This window comes from Aythya ferina (genome assembly GCF_964211825.1).
Source record: "Aythya ferina genome assembly, chromosome: 1".
Taxonomy (NCBI): domain Eukaryota; kingdom Metazoa; phylum Chordata; class Aves; order Anseriformes; family Anatidae; genus Aythya; species Aythya ferina.
This window is the reverse complement of record NC_140296.1, coordinates 93501362-93520399: the sequence shown is the minus strand read 5'-3', so window position 1 is coordinate 93520399 and position 19038 is coordinate 93501362. Positions and strand designations below refer to the sequence as shown.

General features: G+C 37.1%; 1 protein-coding gene across 2 annotated transcripts in view; it reads right to left on the bottom strand.

The window, feature by feature from the left end:
- The window catches only part of DSCAM (DS cell adhesion molecule), a 477876-nt gene that overhangs the window by 318310 nt on the left and 140528 nt on the right, over positions 1 to 19038 (bottom strand). Inside the window, exon 1 of one of the 2 annotated variants that reach the window (XM_084536388.1) lies at positions 13218 to 13372. The exons of the other annotated variant lie outside the window; for it this stretch is intronic. Coding sequence (XP_084392514.1) covers positions 13218 to 13242 — 25 coding nt within the window. The 5' untranslated portion in view covers positions 13243 to 13372. Of the gene's footprint in view, positions 1 to 13217; positions 13373 to 19038 lie in introns of those variants that run through there. 2 annotated transcript variants of the gene reach the window in all.

Here is a 19038-nt window from a genome sequence, read left to right as displayed (position 1 = left end):
TAAGTATCCATCATTTTGCCATATCACTTCTCTTTAAATCGATTAATTACTAAGTTTGGAGTAGTTATTCTTGTCTCTCTGTCTATCTGCTTTTTTCCCCAAAGGTATAAAAAGACATTAGTAATTGCTGCAGATGAAGAATAAGGTTTTTATAGATGAAACGTTTGCTAAGGAAAACAAAAACAAACTAACAAAGAAAAAAAAACAGGTTTATTTCATTTCTGATAAAACAAAATAATGCTGTTCATCTTTAATCTTAACTAACCAAGTGGCTGTTTAGACACCTGCGAGGTAAAATGCTTTATCCCTTCATACAGAAAGGATTTTGACATTTAGCTCACCAATTCAGCTAATGTTTAATTCATTTTCATGACTTCTAGCTAGATTAAAAGAAAGAACATTCGTCAACAGGAGGGAGGCAGCAAAAATCCAGCTTTGCACTGCAATCCTAATTTACAAGAGTACCAAGTTCCAATTTCTTGATAAAAGATGTCTTAGAAGAGAGGCCAAAGTTGAGATTGCAAACCATAAAGGAGGTACTGGGTCACAGATATCACTGATGATAAATCCTTTAGGCAAAGTCAAATTTATGGTCTAGTTAAAATGGAATATCCTGGCATCTAATGTCATCACAACACTAATGGGATATATCTGTTGGAACTAAATGTTTTCTTCCATAAAATACATTATTTTCTTTATTTTCCGTTTCTCAGCTTGCCTCTAGTTTTATGCTAGGCAAGGAGCACTAACAGAGCATAGTACAGGTGTTTGTTTTTTTTTTTTTTTTTTTCCCTGGGTGCTCTGCAGAGTTGTTGCACTCAATATCACTATAAAACAGCACCTGTATGAAGTATCAGAAAGCACAGTACTGACAAAAATATGCAGACTTGTATGTTCTGCCACGATTTAAAAAGAAACTGGGAGAGTAGAGGAAAACTTGTTTTATTTTTCAGGCATTTTATTTGTCGGTTGTGTGTGTTTTTTTTTTTTTTGTGTGTGTTGTTTTTTTCTCCAAGCCATAAGAAAGGTAGTTATTAATCATAGCCAGGTGTCACAGAACGAGGCACACAGAACAATGGGTATGTGAAAGGTAGACATTGTCAGTGGGATCACAATTCCCACCTTTCCTAATTGGAGATCCCCCTTCTACCAAAATGGAAAATATATGGTATATGCTCGTTTTAAGACCTATGACTTTTGTTATAATAATTCAGACTTCTGACAGAACTATAAGAAGCTGAGAATCCCCAGATTCTGGTTTATTCCTCATATATCTACCCTTTCCAAAAATACATTGATTTTTATAGGTATGACAAGCTGGTTCAATTCATCTGTCTGTGAAGCAATCTTTTATAGCTGTACATGAATACTAGAAGATATTTTGAGCACACCAGAAAGGGTAACAAATGCAAACTGCTGTAGGCTCACATATCTGGCAGGATGACATCTAGAAAACTGGAGAACTGCTGCAATTCCTACAATGTAATGACACTGCATCAGATAATATACTACCTGATGGAAACTGCTAAAAAACATATGAAGTATAAGGAGAGGGAAAGCAAATGTGTGCAGGAATAAATACGTCTACTGACCTTCTATTTGTCTTTCTCTATTCGTCCCCCTCCCCCCAGCTATTTTGATTTTAGTGTAATAGAGTTTTTGTTGATATTACAGCATGAAAATGAAAGAAGGGACGAGAATTAACCCTAAGAGGAAAGAGAAACCTTTGCAATTTTCATTTATTTCTAGTTCTTCAAACTAATCCATTTGAAAGTCAATCAACACCCGCAAAAAAAAAAAAAAAAAAAAAAAAAAAAAAAAAAAAGTTATTTATTGAAATGTTCCAGGGGAGAAAAAAATAAAAAAATAAAAGCCTAAAACCTCATGTTGAATGGTCTCTATAGACAGAATAATTCAAATGCAGAGTTTTTTCTTTCTCTGTATCCCTTATGGATCAATCACTGCTTGCCATGTGCACACCATTCATTTCCAAAACCATCTTCTGATTCAATCAAACACTCCAAACATCTGAGCATTGAAAAAAAATAATAATAGTAATAATAAACACACACACACACAAAACACAATCCACTTAAGTTCAACCCCTAATAGAAGTAAGGAAGATAAATAAAGGAGTTCTTTTAAGTCTCTGAACTAGGCATCTGTGCCTCCTCCACTATGCTTTCTAAAAATCAGGCATAAACGAAAAAATGTATATTCTGACTCCCCACTTGCAGAATTTGCAGCCGAATCTTTCCTCTACAGCAGTTCTGCTTCTATGGCTTCATTATTTAATACTTTTCTAGCCTATGAACACAGCTTTAAAAATGAAACCTGAATATAAACTCAGGCAGCACCATTTCTAAGCCTGCAGCAGTATTTAAAAAGAAAAGCTGCAACATTACAGATAATACAAATAAATAATAATGAAATTACAAAATCCATGTGTTAACATGTATCTTATTCTTTGTATCACAGGTTTGTCTCTCATTAATATGAGTAGCCATATGAGTATTCATTCATTTCAGTGAGGTGCTGGATTTAAGCAGCAAAGATGATGGTGAAGTGCAAGCTTTGTTAAAAGCATGATAGCCTGTTTTCATAAAAGCAGGTCTTCTCCATTATCCAAAGCCCTAAATTCCCTATCTCCAGATTTCTTTCATGGTTTAATAAGAGTCAGCTCTGCATCCTCAACAGACAAAAATCATTAGAGTGTTGAGACTTGAAATCATGAAATCATAATGCAAAGATTGGAACCGAACATACAGAGCACCTCATGGGACTACGTGCAAGATGCTGCTGTTCACTTTCCTGCACTATTCCCATGCACCATCCATTTAATTCAAGGTAAAATAAACTGCTGACAAAATTCCACAGCTAGAAACCACACAATACTGACATTTTTATGCAAGCCTTAGGTCCAGCTCACTCCGAAGATTACCATGTGCCAGAGAAATTGCTTTGTCTCCTGTCAGGATGCAAAGGCATTAAAAACAATGGCTAATGGGGCTGATACTCCACTGCCATCCAAGCAGGTCTTCATTGCGGCAAGGGCAGTTTCTGCCAGCTCTTCAAAACTAGGGCTTTTTCTGCCAACTTCATTAGGCTTCTTTTTTACAGTGCACCATTCCCCTGCTTACCATCATCTTCTCCTGTAATGAAATACCCACCAGAATATTGGCTCATCACAGAACATTAAGGGTATCTGTATGCTGAATCTCACAGTATTGCAGATTGTTCTGAAAAGTTCTAAACATCAGGAGGTCTTTGTGATCCTTCAAAGAGGCTTTCTTGTTCACTTTAGTTTTTAGTTCTTTCTTTTTCTTCAGGCGGGTAAGGTTAAAAAAAAAAAAAAAAAAAAAATAGGTTTAAAAAAAGGCATTAATGAATAAGTTTGAGGAGACAAGGCTGAGCATCCAACTCATTTATTAGGGCCCACTAATGCTCTAAAATGTTGGTAAAGAGTTGGTAAAATGTTGGTAAACTTTTCTGCCTATGCTCAATTCTTTTATTGTATTTCATTAAGCACCAGCCTTGTGCCATTTTGAGTGATAGTCCTTTTTGTCTCTTTTTCCTTCCAATCTAATACCTGTCACAACCATCACACAACTGAAAGCCTTCTCATAGGCATAGTTAACCCACTGATCCATGGAAAAGCAGAATCAGAAGCTTGCAGTAGTGTTTGCTTACTGAAACCTGTATTTGCTTATAGCTTGCCTCTAAAAAACTATGTTTGCATACATTTTGAATCTCTTACTTGTTTTATCTTTTCATGAAGAAAGCAATGAAATACCAGCTCGGCTAAGGTAATAGGTTAACAACATCTAAATTTTAAGTCTCGCATGATAAAATATCTCTGGAGATGTCAGAGAGCGAGAGGAAGAACTCAAAAGCATATCAAATTAAACATCTTTGAGTCCTCAGGGATAGAGACAGTGGGGAAAGGGAAAAAATGTCAACTAATTTCTCCAGTCAGTACTGCCTGCAGATGCAGGTTAGGAAGCAGGCCTTCTGTGGAGAACAGAGATCCTTTTGGTAAAATGCTTTTCGCCTCATGTTCATCTCTCTCTCTTTCTTAGTGCTCTTCATCATGATTTCCTCTATTTTTAAAATAAGTCTAATGTGTTGTGTTGTGTTGTTTTTTTTTTTAATGAAGTTCTGTGAAATATTCATTCAAATGTTTCTCAATAAAGATTCTGAACAGCAGCCTTAATTAAGAAAAGCTCTCATTTTACCCCTCTTTTTTCAAATAAACTACTGCATTCCACTGATAATAAATTAAAATTAAATCTTAAAAATAAAAGCAGTGGAGGCATCAAAATCCATCAATAATTAATTAAGGAATTAAATTGATCAGTTAGGTGTATCATGCATGACAGCACAGGTGTCCTCTGTTGATGATTTGTCACACACTGATACCTTACATCACGTGTTGGAAGGTGTGAAGGTTGAATGCATGGGTTTTGCTCCCAATTATGGGTCTGCAGTAAAGCTACAGGCTATAGATTGGCTGGTTGTTAATTAATTGGCAAAATGTAATTTCTGTCTCTTCCCACCTTTGTATTGGATGACCTTCCCTTTCACCTCCCTCTTTGGAAAATAAAATTGGTTCCCCTGGCAATTGACATTGTTCACCTCCTCTAGGTTCTTGCCATCAACTTGATATACTGTTTTCTGCAATGGTATGACCATCATCCATGACTTTCATGATAGAAAGAAATAATAACACAACTGGTTTTTGTTGTCATTGTTGTTATTTTGTTTTGTGTTTGCTTTTTTTTTTTTCTTTTTCAGACACAGAATGCAGTAAAATTTTCTTTTTTTTTTTGTCTGCTGTAAACTGCATTGCTCTCTGTATCAATGCCAGTTTCACACCCTACCAAGCCAATCCTTCCTAGGAGTGCTCCAATACAAAGCTACATCTCTCTTCTTGCCTTCTCCAAGGCAAACCCTCCAGGCTTACAATTAACATGTTGGGAATGAAGGTATTATAGAGCCCCATCTTCATGGAGAGAAGCACTAAGAACTAGGAAAAAGCAAAAGACAGGTTAAGTGAACACCTGTTCGTGAGTGCTCTGCCTGCCCACAGCAGCTTGCCATGTTTCTCTGGCTTAACACAGCAGTGGAGCACACACAGACACTTGCTGCAGCCTAGAGACTCTGAACCAGTCACGTTGGGAACTGTAGTCATGGTGGTGGCAGTGAGCAGAAGAGACAGGAGGAAGGGAGGGCAAAAACTGCGGGAGTTTAGGGTAGTCCTTAGAGGGAAGCTTCAGAGGTTGCATTTCTAATTTTTCCAATTGTGATTTTGGACCTGTGCCGTGTGATGAGTCAGTGTTTGTCACTAGCAGGGTTCTGTAATGGGGAAATCTACAGTGGTATGACAGCCTGTCACCACCAGCAAAGTAAGATGGCACTGCAGAGTTAATAAGCCAGGGAGACTGTAAACACAAAGAAAACAGAAATAAAGAGAATAAGGAGGAACACAAAGCAATAAACAGCAAAATACAGAGGATATCATGCACACAAATAACATTTCTGCACAAGTAGCTGTTTGTTCACTTTTAAACTTTACATCCCTATATTCTAGGAAAGCAGCTTTAAATTGCTCTCAGCCAGCCAAAAGCTTAAGCATATTTACATGCACAGTCCAATGGAACATGCATACACACGCACCTTGTAAACAAAAGTCAGTTCTAAAGCAGAAAGCTCCAGAAGAAAATTGAGTCAATAATGCTATGGATAAGAGAAGACAGATTCCATAGTGGGTCATGGGGCAGGACCTTGCTGTAAGGTCATCAATGCAGGAGGGAAACAAGGAGGCAGACTTTGGTAGGACGTGGAAATATGGCCCCATCCCGACAACATGGATTCTCTTTGGCCACTTGCTCTGTTGAGCATCCCTGATGCAAATCACATACAGAAGGTGACTTGGACCATGTTTTGCCAACACCCAGGGTTGGTCCCATCTTGGGGGCCCAGCTGCACATGTGCACTGCTTCCTTAGATAGCACAGGTCTTCAGAGCCTTCCTCAGATCTCCCAGAAGCACAGCGAATATCAAATGCTGTGCCCCTGTTATTTTTCTGTCATGTTCCTGTTTGGTCTTTGCACAGAACTAGAAAAATGTGGGAAAAAATAGTAGAACATGGCAAATACTGGAAAGAGAATTGTCTGAAATTTCAGGCATCCGTTGTTCATTTTTTTTCAGCACTGTGTCTATTGAAGGGTTCAAAGACAATAAAAAAGCATCTATTGCAAGAGTAAATCATAATGCACCATTTGACCCTTAGCAAAGAGATATAGTTTGAATGCTTAGACTATGTGCTCTTGATTTTCTACTGATTCCTCAACAACTATCACACAGATACAGCATTTCATCCCTCCCTTGTTTCCCCAAACTTGGCTTGTAACTGAGTAACCTATTTTCTTCTTACTTAGACTCATTTCACAGCTGGATCCTTTCTAATTTTGGACATATCCAAGTTCTAGGGATGTCTAGAAAAAAAAAAAGGTCGATTAAGTCAGCAAAGGCCCTCAGCATACTTAAGATTCATTTACAGCATGAAAAGAGCAAAGCACCTTCCTGGTACTTGCCAATTGCATAATATTTAGGCCAACTATATTAAATTGTGCCAGAAAGAAAATTCCAGTGTGCATTATGTTCACTTCCAAACCCCGTTAAGTTAATTATCACTTAAATGAACACTGATCTTAGACCTAAAGCATGTGTGAGAAGGCATTTTTTTCATTGGCAAAAGAAAAAATTTGAAATGTGCAAAACATTTATAACAACAGAAAATATCATGGAATATATGAGTTAGAAGGGACCCACAAGGGTCATCAAGTCCATCTCCTGAGACTCCAAAGGACCTCCCCCCTCCCTCCCCCCACACACACAGACACACAAAAAATCAGATCATGTGTCTGAGAGCATTGTCCAAATGTTTCTTGAACTCTAGCAGCCTCGATGCCTTGGAAGAGAAGACTTCCATCATAACGTTGTATACAACACACATTCACTTCATGGTCACTGAAGGTTTATTTTCTGTTTGTACTTGTTTATGTTCTTGTCACTATGACTTGGATCATGAAATATAATTCAGGCCATACTATCCATCAAACATGAAATATTTGATGCAATGCAATTCTGCATTGCCAGTGCTGTTTAAAATGCATGAAAAAGCAATATGAAAAATGATTAACCCATCCAGTAGCAGCTGTATTTAACTTGCTATGCCACCACTAAATTCACTAACTCTGAGTGCTTGGTCAGTGGAATTATTAGAGGCACAAATCCAGGTACTCAGATCTTCATAACATACAGGCATACAGCTATTTCTAAAAATAAAGAAAGAAAAGCAGGGAAGGGGCTTATCACTCTTAGCAGAGCTGCAACAGCTTTTAATAAATCTAGATACACATCACAAATAACTAGAAGATGGTGCGCTTCACTAGGCACTAAAAACTTTGTTGCTTGCAAATCAATTATTATCTCAGAATGCTTTTTCCAAAAATAAAATCTCATACCTGGATGTGACATACACTAATGTAGAGGTTACAGTTTGCAATGGGAAAGTAGCCTGGCAAACCCCCAAAGCATGTGCCATGAAAACAAATTGTTACTACCAGAAGAGACAGGTGGGCCTGCCTGTTAGAACAGGTAGTTAAATGGGACAGTGACTCTCTGTTCTGTGTTAGACCTAATACTGCAGAAAGTTTGCTCCCCACAGCATCCTGTGCATTGTAAAAAGCAGCTTCTAAAAATCACAGCTGGACAAGTCTGTCCTACTTTCTTCAAGAAAAATGATCTCTTAAGAGCATTTTAGGTCAGCTGAAGAAGCAAAACACAGTATTAAATTGATGCCACCCACATTGTGCTTCTCCCTCACCTACTGTTTCAAAATAAAACACCAGAGTATAGAACTCCTGCATAGGCACAGAGTCAGGCGTGGCACAGAGAAGGTTTTACTGACATACTGAAATGAATACAGGGCACTATGTAGTCATTCTTCTGTCATTAGGCAGATTAAAGCATAAGAAGAGTTAGATACCATGACAGATCCAAAAATAAGCTCACTAAGTTAAACAGAGTTATGGTCTCTGACTGTGGACTGCATTTCATGTGGCCAGCTAACTGCCAGTCTGATAAGATTTCCCAGCTTTCCTGAAGGTTAAACTGACAGGAAATACTTCCCTTACTCTCTTAAAACAGAAACATTCAGACTCTAGCAGGCTATACCACCTCTGTCTTTCTGCATCAGTGAGTCCAGAAAAGCTCCAAAGAGCTTTCTGACTTTTGTGTCTTCTTTGTAAGAGGTGGGCAGAGAACTGCACAAGTTGCCTTTATTCATTTCTGCTGCAGTTTCCTTTGACATAAAATTTGTTCCATACCATTGCTAACTTCATCTCCTTGTTCCCTGCTCACGGAGCTCCAGAATGTTTAGGATGCCCCATGTACCTGAATGATCAAAGCAAGCTTATGCAACACTTTCTTTATAGACAGCTCCTTTTCCCATGCAAAATAAGTGCATGGGAAGATACTGCTCATCCCAATTCTACTCCTTTTGCTACTTCTCCTTAACTATCAACATTCTTGATGTAGTTACTCTACAGACATAGCAAAACATTTTTATCAGCATCTGGTCATCTAATCATAAGTTACTTTTATTTATTTCTTAAAAAAATACACCAACAAAGCCTACGTTCCCTGCAACTCAGCATCAGCTGATGTTTGTCATTTAGTCAGCCATTTCAATGTCTGTTCATAGAATACACAGTGCTTCGAACGAACCCTTTGAACCTGAATACGAGTACAGCCCTCACACACACCTTAATTTTGCCTACTAGAAGATACTTGCTTTAGCATGAAGTTAATTTGCATACTGATAGATCTCTTCCCCTTCCAGTCATAATATAAGAACTCAACAGATTGCTAAAATTCATCATACATCAAACCTGATTTTGTTTGATGCATTCAGCCACCTACTGTCCTTAATGCATTTTCCAGCATACACAATGACTGCTTCATATGAAAATATTTATGCTAACATCAATTCAATTAATTTTTTCCTCAAAGTTAAAAAACAAAATAAATAAATGGAGATGTATTCACCTCTTCAAAAGAATCAACATTTTCAAGTTGCAGAAAACAAGAAATCAAGAACTTCAAGTTATGGAAAAGGGAATCGAAGAATTATTCCATTTCTTTGATACTTAAGTCAGCTAATTGTACACTGAAGTTGCAAAGTTAACTGGTCATTTCTTTATTTATCTTGTGTTAACATCTACTCAATATAAGGAAAAGCACATAGCTCCTCAAAATTTACCATAGACTCAGACCAAGAGAAAGATATGAAAAGATTTGAGGAGTACATAGGTCATATAGCAAGGCAGGAAACCTGTATTCTCTCTTCATAGATAACAATCAGAAAACAGAGCCAGAAGGAATTATGTGTAAGTGCATGATGTTTATATGCCATATAGTCCAGTCTCATAGCCAACAAGCCACTGCCATTACTTTCCTTATGAAAGAAAAAAGGAAAATTACATACATAAAATGATTTGACTTTTTACAGAGTTATGTTTTCATATTAGTAACATTTAACAGGTTAATTTGCAAACACCATTTTCTTCTCTCTCTCTTAAAGTACTTTATGTGTTTGCTGGTTATTATTTACATGCTGTTTTTACAGTACTGTCAAAGTTTCTCATTTAACTATTTGCAGTTCTTCAATCTCCTCACTACTATCTGATGATCTCTTGGCACTAGCCATGCTTTAATATAAAGGTGCATTAAATTACATTACTTTTCATTTAAAGGCTACTTGCAATGGATACCTTTTCAGAAAGATGCCTATGGATATGATGTAGGAGTTTTTGCACTTTGCAATTCTAAGTAAGTATATGTGTTTTATCATATAATCATAGAACCATAGAATGGTTTGGATCAGAAGGGCCCTTAAAGATCATCTGGTTCCAAACCCCCTGCCATGGGCAGGGACACGTACCAGTAGACCATCCTGCCTAGCCTTGAACACTTCCAGGGATGGGGCATCCACAGCTTCTCTGGGCAATGTAATATAACCATTACTATGCATATATATGCATGTACTATATGCTCTCCCATGTCAATTTGTGTGGGGGAAAAGAAAAGAAAGAGAGAGAAAGAAAAAAGAGGGAAGGGAAGGGAAGGGAAGGGAAGGGAAGGGAAGGGAAGGGAAGGGAAGGGAAGGGAAGGGAAGGGAAGGGAAGGGAAGGGAAGGGAAGGGAAGGGAAGGGAAGGGAAGGGAAGGGAAGGGAAGGGAAGGGAAGGGAAGGGAAGGGAAGGGAAGGGAAGGGAAGGGAAGGGAAGGGAAGGGAAGGGAAGGGAAGGGAAGGGAAGGGAAGGGAAGGGAAGGGAAGGGAAGGGAAGGGAAGGGAACCCCAATTAAATTGGAGAAGAATAATATGTTGAGGATGCTACTGTTCCATTTTCACTGATCCTTCAAGGTACTAAGCACAGGGACTACTGTCCTCCTTCTACAAAACTTCTGAGACTGTTCTGACAGATAAACCAACACTGAGAATTTTGTTTACCCAGATATGTTTCCACTGATTGCAGAATATGGGAAGAAAAATGGCAACAATACAACGTGTTCTTTCCAATTTTGTCTCCCTGCTGGTGCTTTCATTAAAGCTGAACCTGCAAGCTGAGAATATCATCCATGCTAGCAGTGCTCAGAGGTTCATCAGATTTGTTTTCACTGGCTTGCTGATTGATTTTATTTCTCCCATTTCTGAGTCAGTGAATTCTTATGTGTGGCTATTTTCCAGACAAGTGTTAACTGTAGCAAAGCATTGGCTATTAAACCAGTGCACTTCAGCTTGGAAAATAATAATAATAATAATTAATAATAATAATAAAGCAGAATTCAGTACAAAGGCTTTATCATTCCCATGTGTGCGTACACATGAACATGTGCTCAACTTCCAAAATATCACCTTGATTGAGAAAAAATTCCTTTAAAGATGTAAATGTTTAGGAAGTACAGAACATCTCGATATAATACCAACAGGTTTCTGACCTTGAGCTCTGTTGCTCATTTTCAGCAAATGTTTCCTATGAGTTTAAAGGCAGAAGAGTACTAATTATGCAGTGCATTTATGGATGAAAAAAAATGTAAAAATTGATTTTAAAATGCTATTGTTCTAGAATTTTACGTATTCATCAATTCAATGTCCTCCCCAACAGTAAAAGTCTCTACGGGATAATGAAATTTTATCAGATTCTCTGAGTTAGATTTTTGTTTGGTTCTTTTAGTATTTCTTTGGGGACTTTTTTAACATGTGAAGTGAGGTATTTCAGCTTCACCATTTGCCAAAAGCCAGGAATTTAGAGAAGACCTCATATGCCTTAAAACAGTAATCAGAAGTATAATTGAAGCCTTTTGTTAAGTTCCTTTTTACAATTAAAAAAAGAATGACCTCACTGCTCTATTGGCTATTCAATTCTGCACTTTACAGAAAAGGTACATTTTGCCTTTTTGCTTTCGTGTTGATTTCAAGACCTGCTTCAGATGGAAAAAAATCGCAGAGAGAAAAACTATCTGAGCTGGTATAAGACAGATATTAACTGTACTTTGCAATGAAAGAACATTCTAAACTGTCTGTAAGTAATTCCTCTGAGTCATCAGGTTGTTCTCCTGACCCTAAGACATATTTGTTAAGACTTCCATTGTTTCTCATGTTCTTATTTGGCAAGGAAAGGCTCCATGAAGAAATAAACCTAGACCAATACTGAACAAACACAAATATTCTATTTGCCTGTCTGTGAACTAGTATAGGCATCTCTGTCAAAATACCACTGTAAATTTTACAGCACCAGACTGATATACCTACAGATCTTCATCACTGAGGTGCTTCAGGCAAGGGGAACAAACAGCCCTCTTTCAGGTAGCATGAGCAGCTGAGCACACTATGCTCCTGCAAGATTCAAATGTAAGGTTTGCATCCAATATTATATACTAGAGGAAAGGAGAGTCCAGTTGCATGTGGCAAAGTTGTCTTTAGAAAAGCAAGTCACACATTCCCTTCAACAATACAATCTCACCACTTTCATTAGGAAAATCAACTACCATTTGGACACAAAGAGGTCAGAGTTTATTACATCTATACTCATAAATACGACAGGGCAAGGACTCATGCTTGTAGCCTCTCAGTCAAATTCATTATTGAATCCATTCTACATAAAACTTGCTGTCCTCCAGTCCTTGTAGCAGGACTTTTGTATGGCTGAACTTTCATTTTCCACCATCCTCTTTTCCCATTTCAAATGAACATGACATAATGTGAAGCCTGTCTGCTGCTCATCACAGCAGTATTTTTAAAACTGTGGGGAAGAGCCTCATAGGATTCAACTTTCTGGAGTCCGAGATTGCAAAGCTTTCTACAATAGAAAAGTAGAACAGTGTAAAATGGCAGGATTATGACTGCTGCTGTCTTACCCTTACTGCTCAGTTGGCAAGGGGATCTAGTGCATGGTCTCCTCAGGACTATGGGCCACACTATCTGGCTATCTGGTGAAAATTATGCCCAAGAGTGCACTAACAAGTTGGCAGGCTTTGTACAATCAGCACTGGACAGTCTGGTACTCCAGCTCACTCCCTAGTCCTGCTTTATTTAGCAGTACAGATGTGGCCAGTAAGCCTTATCTAACAACCATTTATGTTAGTTGCAAATCATTCTGTTCACTTTACTTTAACAAACTGGAAAAAGGCCAGGTGGAGTAAGGAATATTGTCACCCTTGTTTTAAGAAAGAGATTAATCCATGTAAGAGCATTTTGCAGCAACATTATCAACACCTCATCCTTCCTATCACACAGCACAGACATTTTGCCTCAGTGATTTCTGCTTTCTCTTCAGCACCCTGCAGCTGTCCTAAACATATTTTAGAAGGCTACCCAAGGAGTGGACTGAAAGATGAAAGGATGAATAAATGACCACAACACTTTGCAGCATGTTCCCATGGTTATATCGGCTAAATCTACAAAAGAACTACCCTAAAAAAAATAACAAATGAGAATGTTGTAACAAGCCTGTAGTTTACAGATTTGATGGTAGTTTCATTAAATTAGAAAAGTTTTTTCCCTGAGTATATACTTATATCACAGTAAAACCATTCTTGAAAAGTAAACATTACATTTGAAAAGGAAAATAGATCTTGCTCTTTAACTTACTCACAGCAAGGTGCATTTTCAGCATGTCAGATTATTTCTGAGCTTTTTTCTGGGCTCTAATTTTCTATATCCTTTTTAGCATAGAGATTGAGTGAGGTTCAATTCAGCCATGATCTCACCAGTGCTGCCTGCAGACTACTGCTGTTTGACATACCCTAGGAACAATTCAAGAACAACAACAATTCCTTCTGTCACAGGTTTGAAGTAGGAAAGCACTCTCAATAGAGATCCAAAAAACATTCTACTTTCAGAAGAAATCAGTAGAGAGACTTACAAATTCTGAGAATGACAGCAAAGTCTCCAGTTAAACTACCACTGTGCATTTGGTGTCAGTTGATTCCCCATCTCCTCCTGAGCACTCAGAGCTTTGTAACCTTTGTGGTCCAGGCCCTTTTAGGGCTCCGGCATACTGCTGCTTGACTTTTAGGGCTCCGGCATACTGCTGCTTCCTGCTTCCTAATAGTCATCACACATCAGTCAGAAGAGCTAAACTTTTTCCTCCCTCCCTCCTTCTATTTGTTGGTTAGCATATACACTTGAAACTCTGTTTAGCATTCCCATTGTATTTCCAAGCCACAGCACACATTCATAATCATTCCTTGGTGTTTGTTAACTGCTCAGACATATTACAATGTTCAGTTGTCAGAATAAAAATTACAGTAGCTTTATCAAGAACAAGATAACGTGGCCTTATCCCATCTCAAATTCCAATGGGAAATGAACAGTATTTCCTGCATAGTTCAAACAGCAAGGAGAATAAACAAGATGATGAAGTAGCAGTAATGTAAAATCTAAAAATAAATAATAATAAAGAACTAGATCATGAGCACTGTTTGGCCATTCATTATACATTGGTTGAGTTGGTTTCTAAAGCTAATGGATCCCTCTGCTTTGAAGTACTAGTTCAAAAACTTCTTCCCTGTGTGGATATCACACAGTGCATGCAACAGAGAGAGACAGCTTGTCTCTTGGGTCATTACTTCGACCTCAGGGTCAGAAATTTCCCCTTACACTCCTGGCACACCTCTAGCAAGAAGAGCAACTGTTTATATGGAAAAGTAACGCTGGGAATATTACACTTATTTAGAAATATATTAATACATTTTCATATGCTTAATGAGGCATAGCATCTAGAGCAGAGCTTGCAACGTGGGTCCAAAGTGCTGTACAGACCACTAAGCTTTCAAAGGACTCAATGATCTAAAAGAAAATGCAAGTAAATGAGACTGAGAGATGATCAAAGGGTAAAAACGTAATTTATAAAAATGATGTTTCAGTGCTTGAAAGGTGAAAAATTACAAAAAGATCTACTGCTCAAAAATTGATAGGTATATTGTGCACTTTTTAAAAGTACATTTATCAGATATATACATGTAGATTTTTAATATACTATCCCAGTTTAATATAAACAGCCATGCAAATAGTTCTTAAAACTGAATATTGATTTTTTGCTGTTGTTATTGGTTTATTATTTTTGTATTTTGTCTTTTTGCATTTGGTTTATTATTTTGTCTTTTGTGTGTGTGTGTGTGTGTGTGTGTGAGTACTAACCTAGAAACTATCTTCATCAAAGATGACTACTAATATACTAGGATAGATTAGTCCATTTGTTGAATAGTTGCCTTCTCCACGTATGTCAAGATCATTTCCTGTTAATCACTGACCAAAATGTGGTAAATTATGGCATGTATTCCTGTCACTTTGCTAAGCAGGCACATTAGAACATCTTTCTATAGATGCATGTTATAAGAGAGGGATTGATTTCTCACTTGGGCTAGGTGAAAAAAAATATATATATATTCACTAGCCCAAAAGATAAATCTTAAGTATTTGTAAATGTTTTGAAATACAATTCCTGAGATCAGTAAGTTATATCCTATCAGATGAAGAAAAACACTACCACTTAAAAAGCTGCCACAAGTCTAGAAATAAAAAATCCTCCCTTAAAAACTATAGTGATTTTCTTCATTCTGTCTATACATCTGAATCTAGTTAAGAAAAGAAGCAGCCTAGAAGAAAATAAATCTTAATTATTTTAGAAGAAAAGGAATAAAAAAGGGGACAGAAACTAGAAATATTTTTCTGCTTTAGTGAACAATACTAACTTGATAACACCAAAATGCGCCAGGATTGCATTTATTAGGCTGTATCTTCCTGAAATGAAAGGCCAAAAAGCAAATACCCAGTTTTACCATTGGAAAAAATATATATAGTTATTAATCTAAAAACAAATAATAATTAAGATTTAAAAAATTAAAGAAACAAAACAACCCAATCCTGTATTGCCTGGTGTATCTTTTCAAGAATTGAAAAAAATATTTTATTTTCCAATTGGCTTCATTTCAATTTTGCCAATGAACTTAAATGAAAGCTCATTAAATGGTGCTTTTTTAGGATGACTATTCATCTCTTCCAAGGTCAGATACCTATAATTCATAGAATACAACTGGATAGTGGAAAGATTTGCTGGCTATGCTTCCAGTGGAAAGTTGGATAAGAAGACCTCCTAAGGTCCCTTACAACCTTAACAATTCTGTGATTCTCCAAATAAAATTCCTGTCTCTTCAGAAATTGTCCCTAGCTATCATAGCTGGACATATGGCATCAATTACCATAATACTCCAGTTCTATACAGTATTTAAAGTATTTATTCTCACAATATTTTTGAGAGGTAGGAAAGTCTATTATCTGTTTTATGGATAAAGGACTCTAATGTAAATGGTTTCAGTTAAATATTTTTATTCTATTCTGCTTGCTCAAGGTTCCTTTAATACTGCATATGTGTGGATATTATATTATTAATATTATACATTAAATAATAAAAACAGCCTTAAGTCCTTCTAGATAATGTCATTTATGTACTTTCAGATCTGATAACTTCAATAATTTCACAACAACAGAAAGATCCAATATTCACATTTTAATTTAACCACTTGAACACTCTTCAAACTCATGCTAAGACAACAGATTCTGACTTGATATCCTACCCTCAACACTGCAAAAGCCAGCCACTCAAATAAGTAGCACGGCCATTTGGCCTGTGTTAAATACCCAGTCAATGTTTAGATAATATTTAATAGAACTCACATGGTAAAAGAGCTGGGTGCTAACGTTATCAACACATTGTTATGAGACACAGGTTTGCAGCTCTACTCAAGTAGAGAAGAGGAAGAGACAAGCTCTGTAATGAGTGTCATCTGGGGATTCAAAGGTGAATTGCAACAGAGTAATTAACACAATTCCTTAAGATTTACATTCACAAGGCTCACCTATATACATGTAATTCAAGGATGGCTCTTCATCTTTGTGATCCAAAAGAATATTAGTAGGTTGTTTAGTAAACCAAACCAATAAAAAACAAAAGGAAATAAAAAATAAAATAAAGGAAGAAGAAAAAGAAACATCAAAAAAACAACAACCAGAGACTATATTGTAAAATGTCATCAAATACAAATTTTGGTCCACACTTCACTCTATGGTTCAGTGCAATAACCTGCTTGCTTATTGTCTAAACTAGGGACCTATAAACAAGGAGGAGTTCAGACAGTGGTGTTAAGCTCTGTGATCCAAGAGATATCATCCATAGCCAATAAAGTTCATGAAATCCAACTAGAGATATTTTGCATAGTTCTAGCAATTTATATGAAGAGGCAAAGGTTTCATCTTTGACATTCACCATGTATTGAACTTATAGTGCTAATATATCATAAAAACAACAAAGTGAAAATGGTAAACGTGGATAGGTTGGCAGGAAACAATATCTGCATTGAGCCTGCTATAAACTCAGTAATATTTTGTTACACGTACTTACTGAAATTTTAATTACAGCCCCTTATTCAGTTTATATGCCTGGGAGTGACATTATTTTGCTTTAGTGTATGCTGTTCCCTTTGTGGCAGATTGTTTTAAAAATATTGTAAAGGAGACAGCATGCAGTTAAGACTCTTTCTATCAAAGGTTGAACAACAGAGTTCTCTATAGAAAGGGTTCACTCCATTTCGTGTTCAATCTCCTGAGCAGTGTGAATTTATTAACCACTTTGAAGTGGTAAAAATGTGATGTGTGTGTGTGTGTGTATAGATGATCCAAACAGTATAAAAACCAGCCAGGAAATCAATAAAGCAGCTTTTTAACAAATGCATTTCCAACCGATCAAAAGAATAGCCTAACGGCTACATACGGCTGATCTAACACTCATTACATTATCATTTCAAGGAAACATCTTTTGCAACTGAAAGGTGAAGTCTTTCCATAATGAGCTCCTTCTGAGTCAGCAACAAGACCCTTTTTTATAATGCTGAGACAAAATAAATATGTGACAAACACCAGGGAGGAATTATTCTCTGCAAACAAATGTTCTTCTGCATGTAAGGGCTCTTGCTTTGAATTGGAATCCAGTTAAAAGCAAGGAAACATAAAGAGAAGGGGGCCTCTAATGTAGGACTTTTTCATTAAGATAGGAAAAATGTAGCTCTTCAGTGGTTGCCTCCGAGGGACAGGTAAGAGGCTGGGGGTTGAACGTATTCTGTCTGGCATTAGTAGATTCAAATATATGCTGAAGGCAGAATAGGATCTGAGCTGGCCCTGGAAAAGTTCTCTGACGTTTTTCACAGGTCTCACCATTGGAGGAATGAATCCCTCACTAATGATAGCAAAGCTGAATGCATTTTGCAAATGAAGAAGTTAAATAAAAAATAAAAGACATTTTTTAGATTTTCAGAAACAAATAAAAGATGCAGATCACATCCTCAAACAGCATAAATTGCCAAAGGTCTGCCAAGCCACAGATTACAGAAACTGATGTATTGGCCCTAACTGTACAAGTGGGTCTTTTTTTGTTTGTGTGCTGCTTCATCTAGAATAACTGGTAGGAAAGTGAGAAGCAGAAGTGGTTATTTCTGTAGCAGGAATTTAGTTGCTTGACCCAGAAATAACCAACAGCAATGATAGATTAGGACACAGGACACACACCATCTTTTTTCTCCCTTACCTTATCAAATAATTCTCTTACAAATAAAACTGTGTTCTAAAAATTACTGCCAAGGAAACAAGTAGCTGCTACGAATAACCAAAATGCACTACATATTTTCTATGAATTTGATTTTATTTTTTTTTTTTATTTTAAGTAAAAGATAGTGGCTTAGGGTGCCACTATCTTATCATAGATCATTCTGAAGTAGCAAGGAAATTCAATATCCTCAAAATGTCTTTGGATTACACAAACAAATAGAAGGAAAGTGCTGGCTCAAAAATTATCACTGTCTCTATCCCCATCAGTTAAAATCACCTATAGGCGCTTCCTAAATCTATGTAATAAGGATGACCGTGTGCATCTTGAAGCAAGAGTGCAGTATGGGAGACAAAATATTTCTTCCACAGCTTTCATTAAGGGAAAACTGATAAAGCAAGTTATTGATGTAAGGCCAGGCAGGCTGAAGCTGAGACTCCTCTGTTTTCCTCAGTGCCTGGCTTGTCTGGAGTAATGTGGTTTGCCATATAAATCTTGTTGGCACTAGCACACAAGAGGGTTCCCACAGGGACCAGAAAGAGAATCAGAAATTCTTGTCCCATTATCTGCTCTCACAGTGTTTCGAGGAGAATCAGGCAATCTCTTCTTCATGCAGTAATCTCAACCCTTCAGAACTAAACACTAATGTAGGATTCATCTCCTCTAATGTTACAGCTTCACTGTTAATGTCTATGTCTGAAACTCTTAAGTCCAGGCTTTCTTTTTAGCAAATGGATAAAAACAGATGCTTTTAGGACACAATTTCTCTGACCAGACATAAATGTGTTCCTCAAGAAAAGATGAATCGCTCCC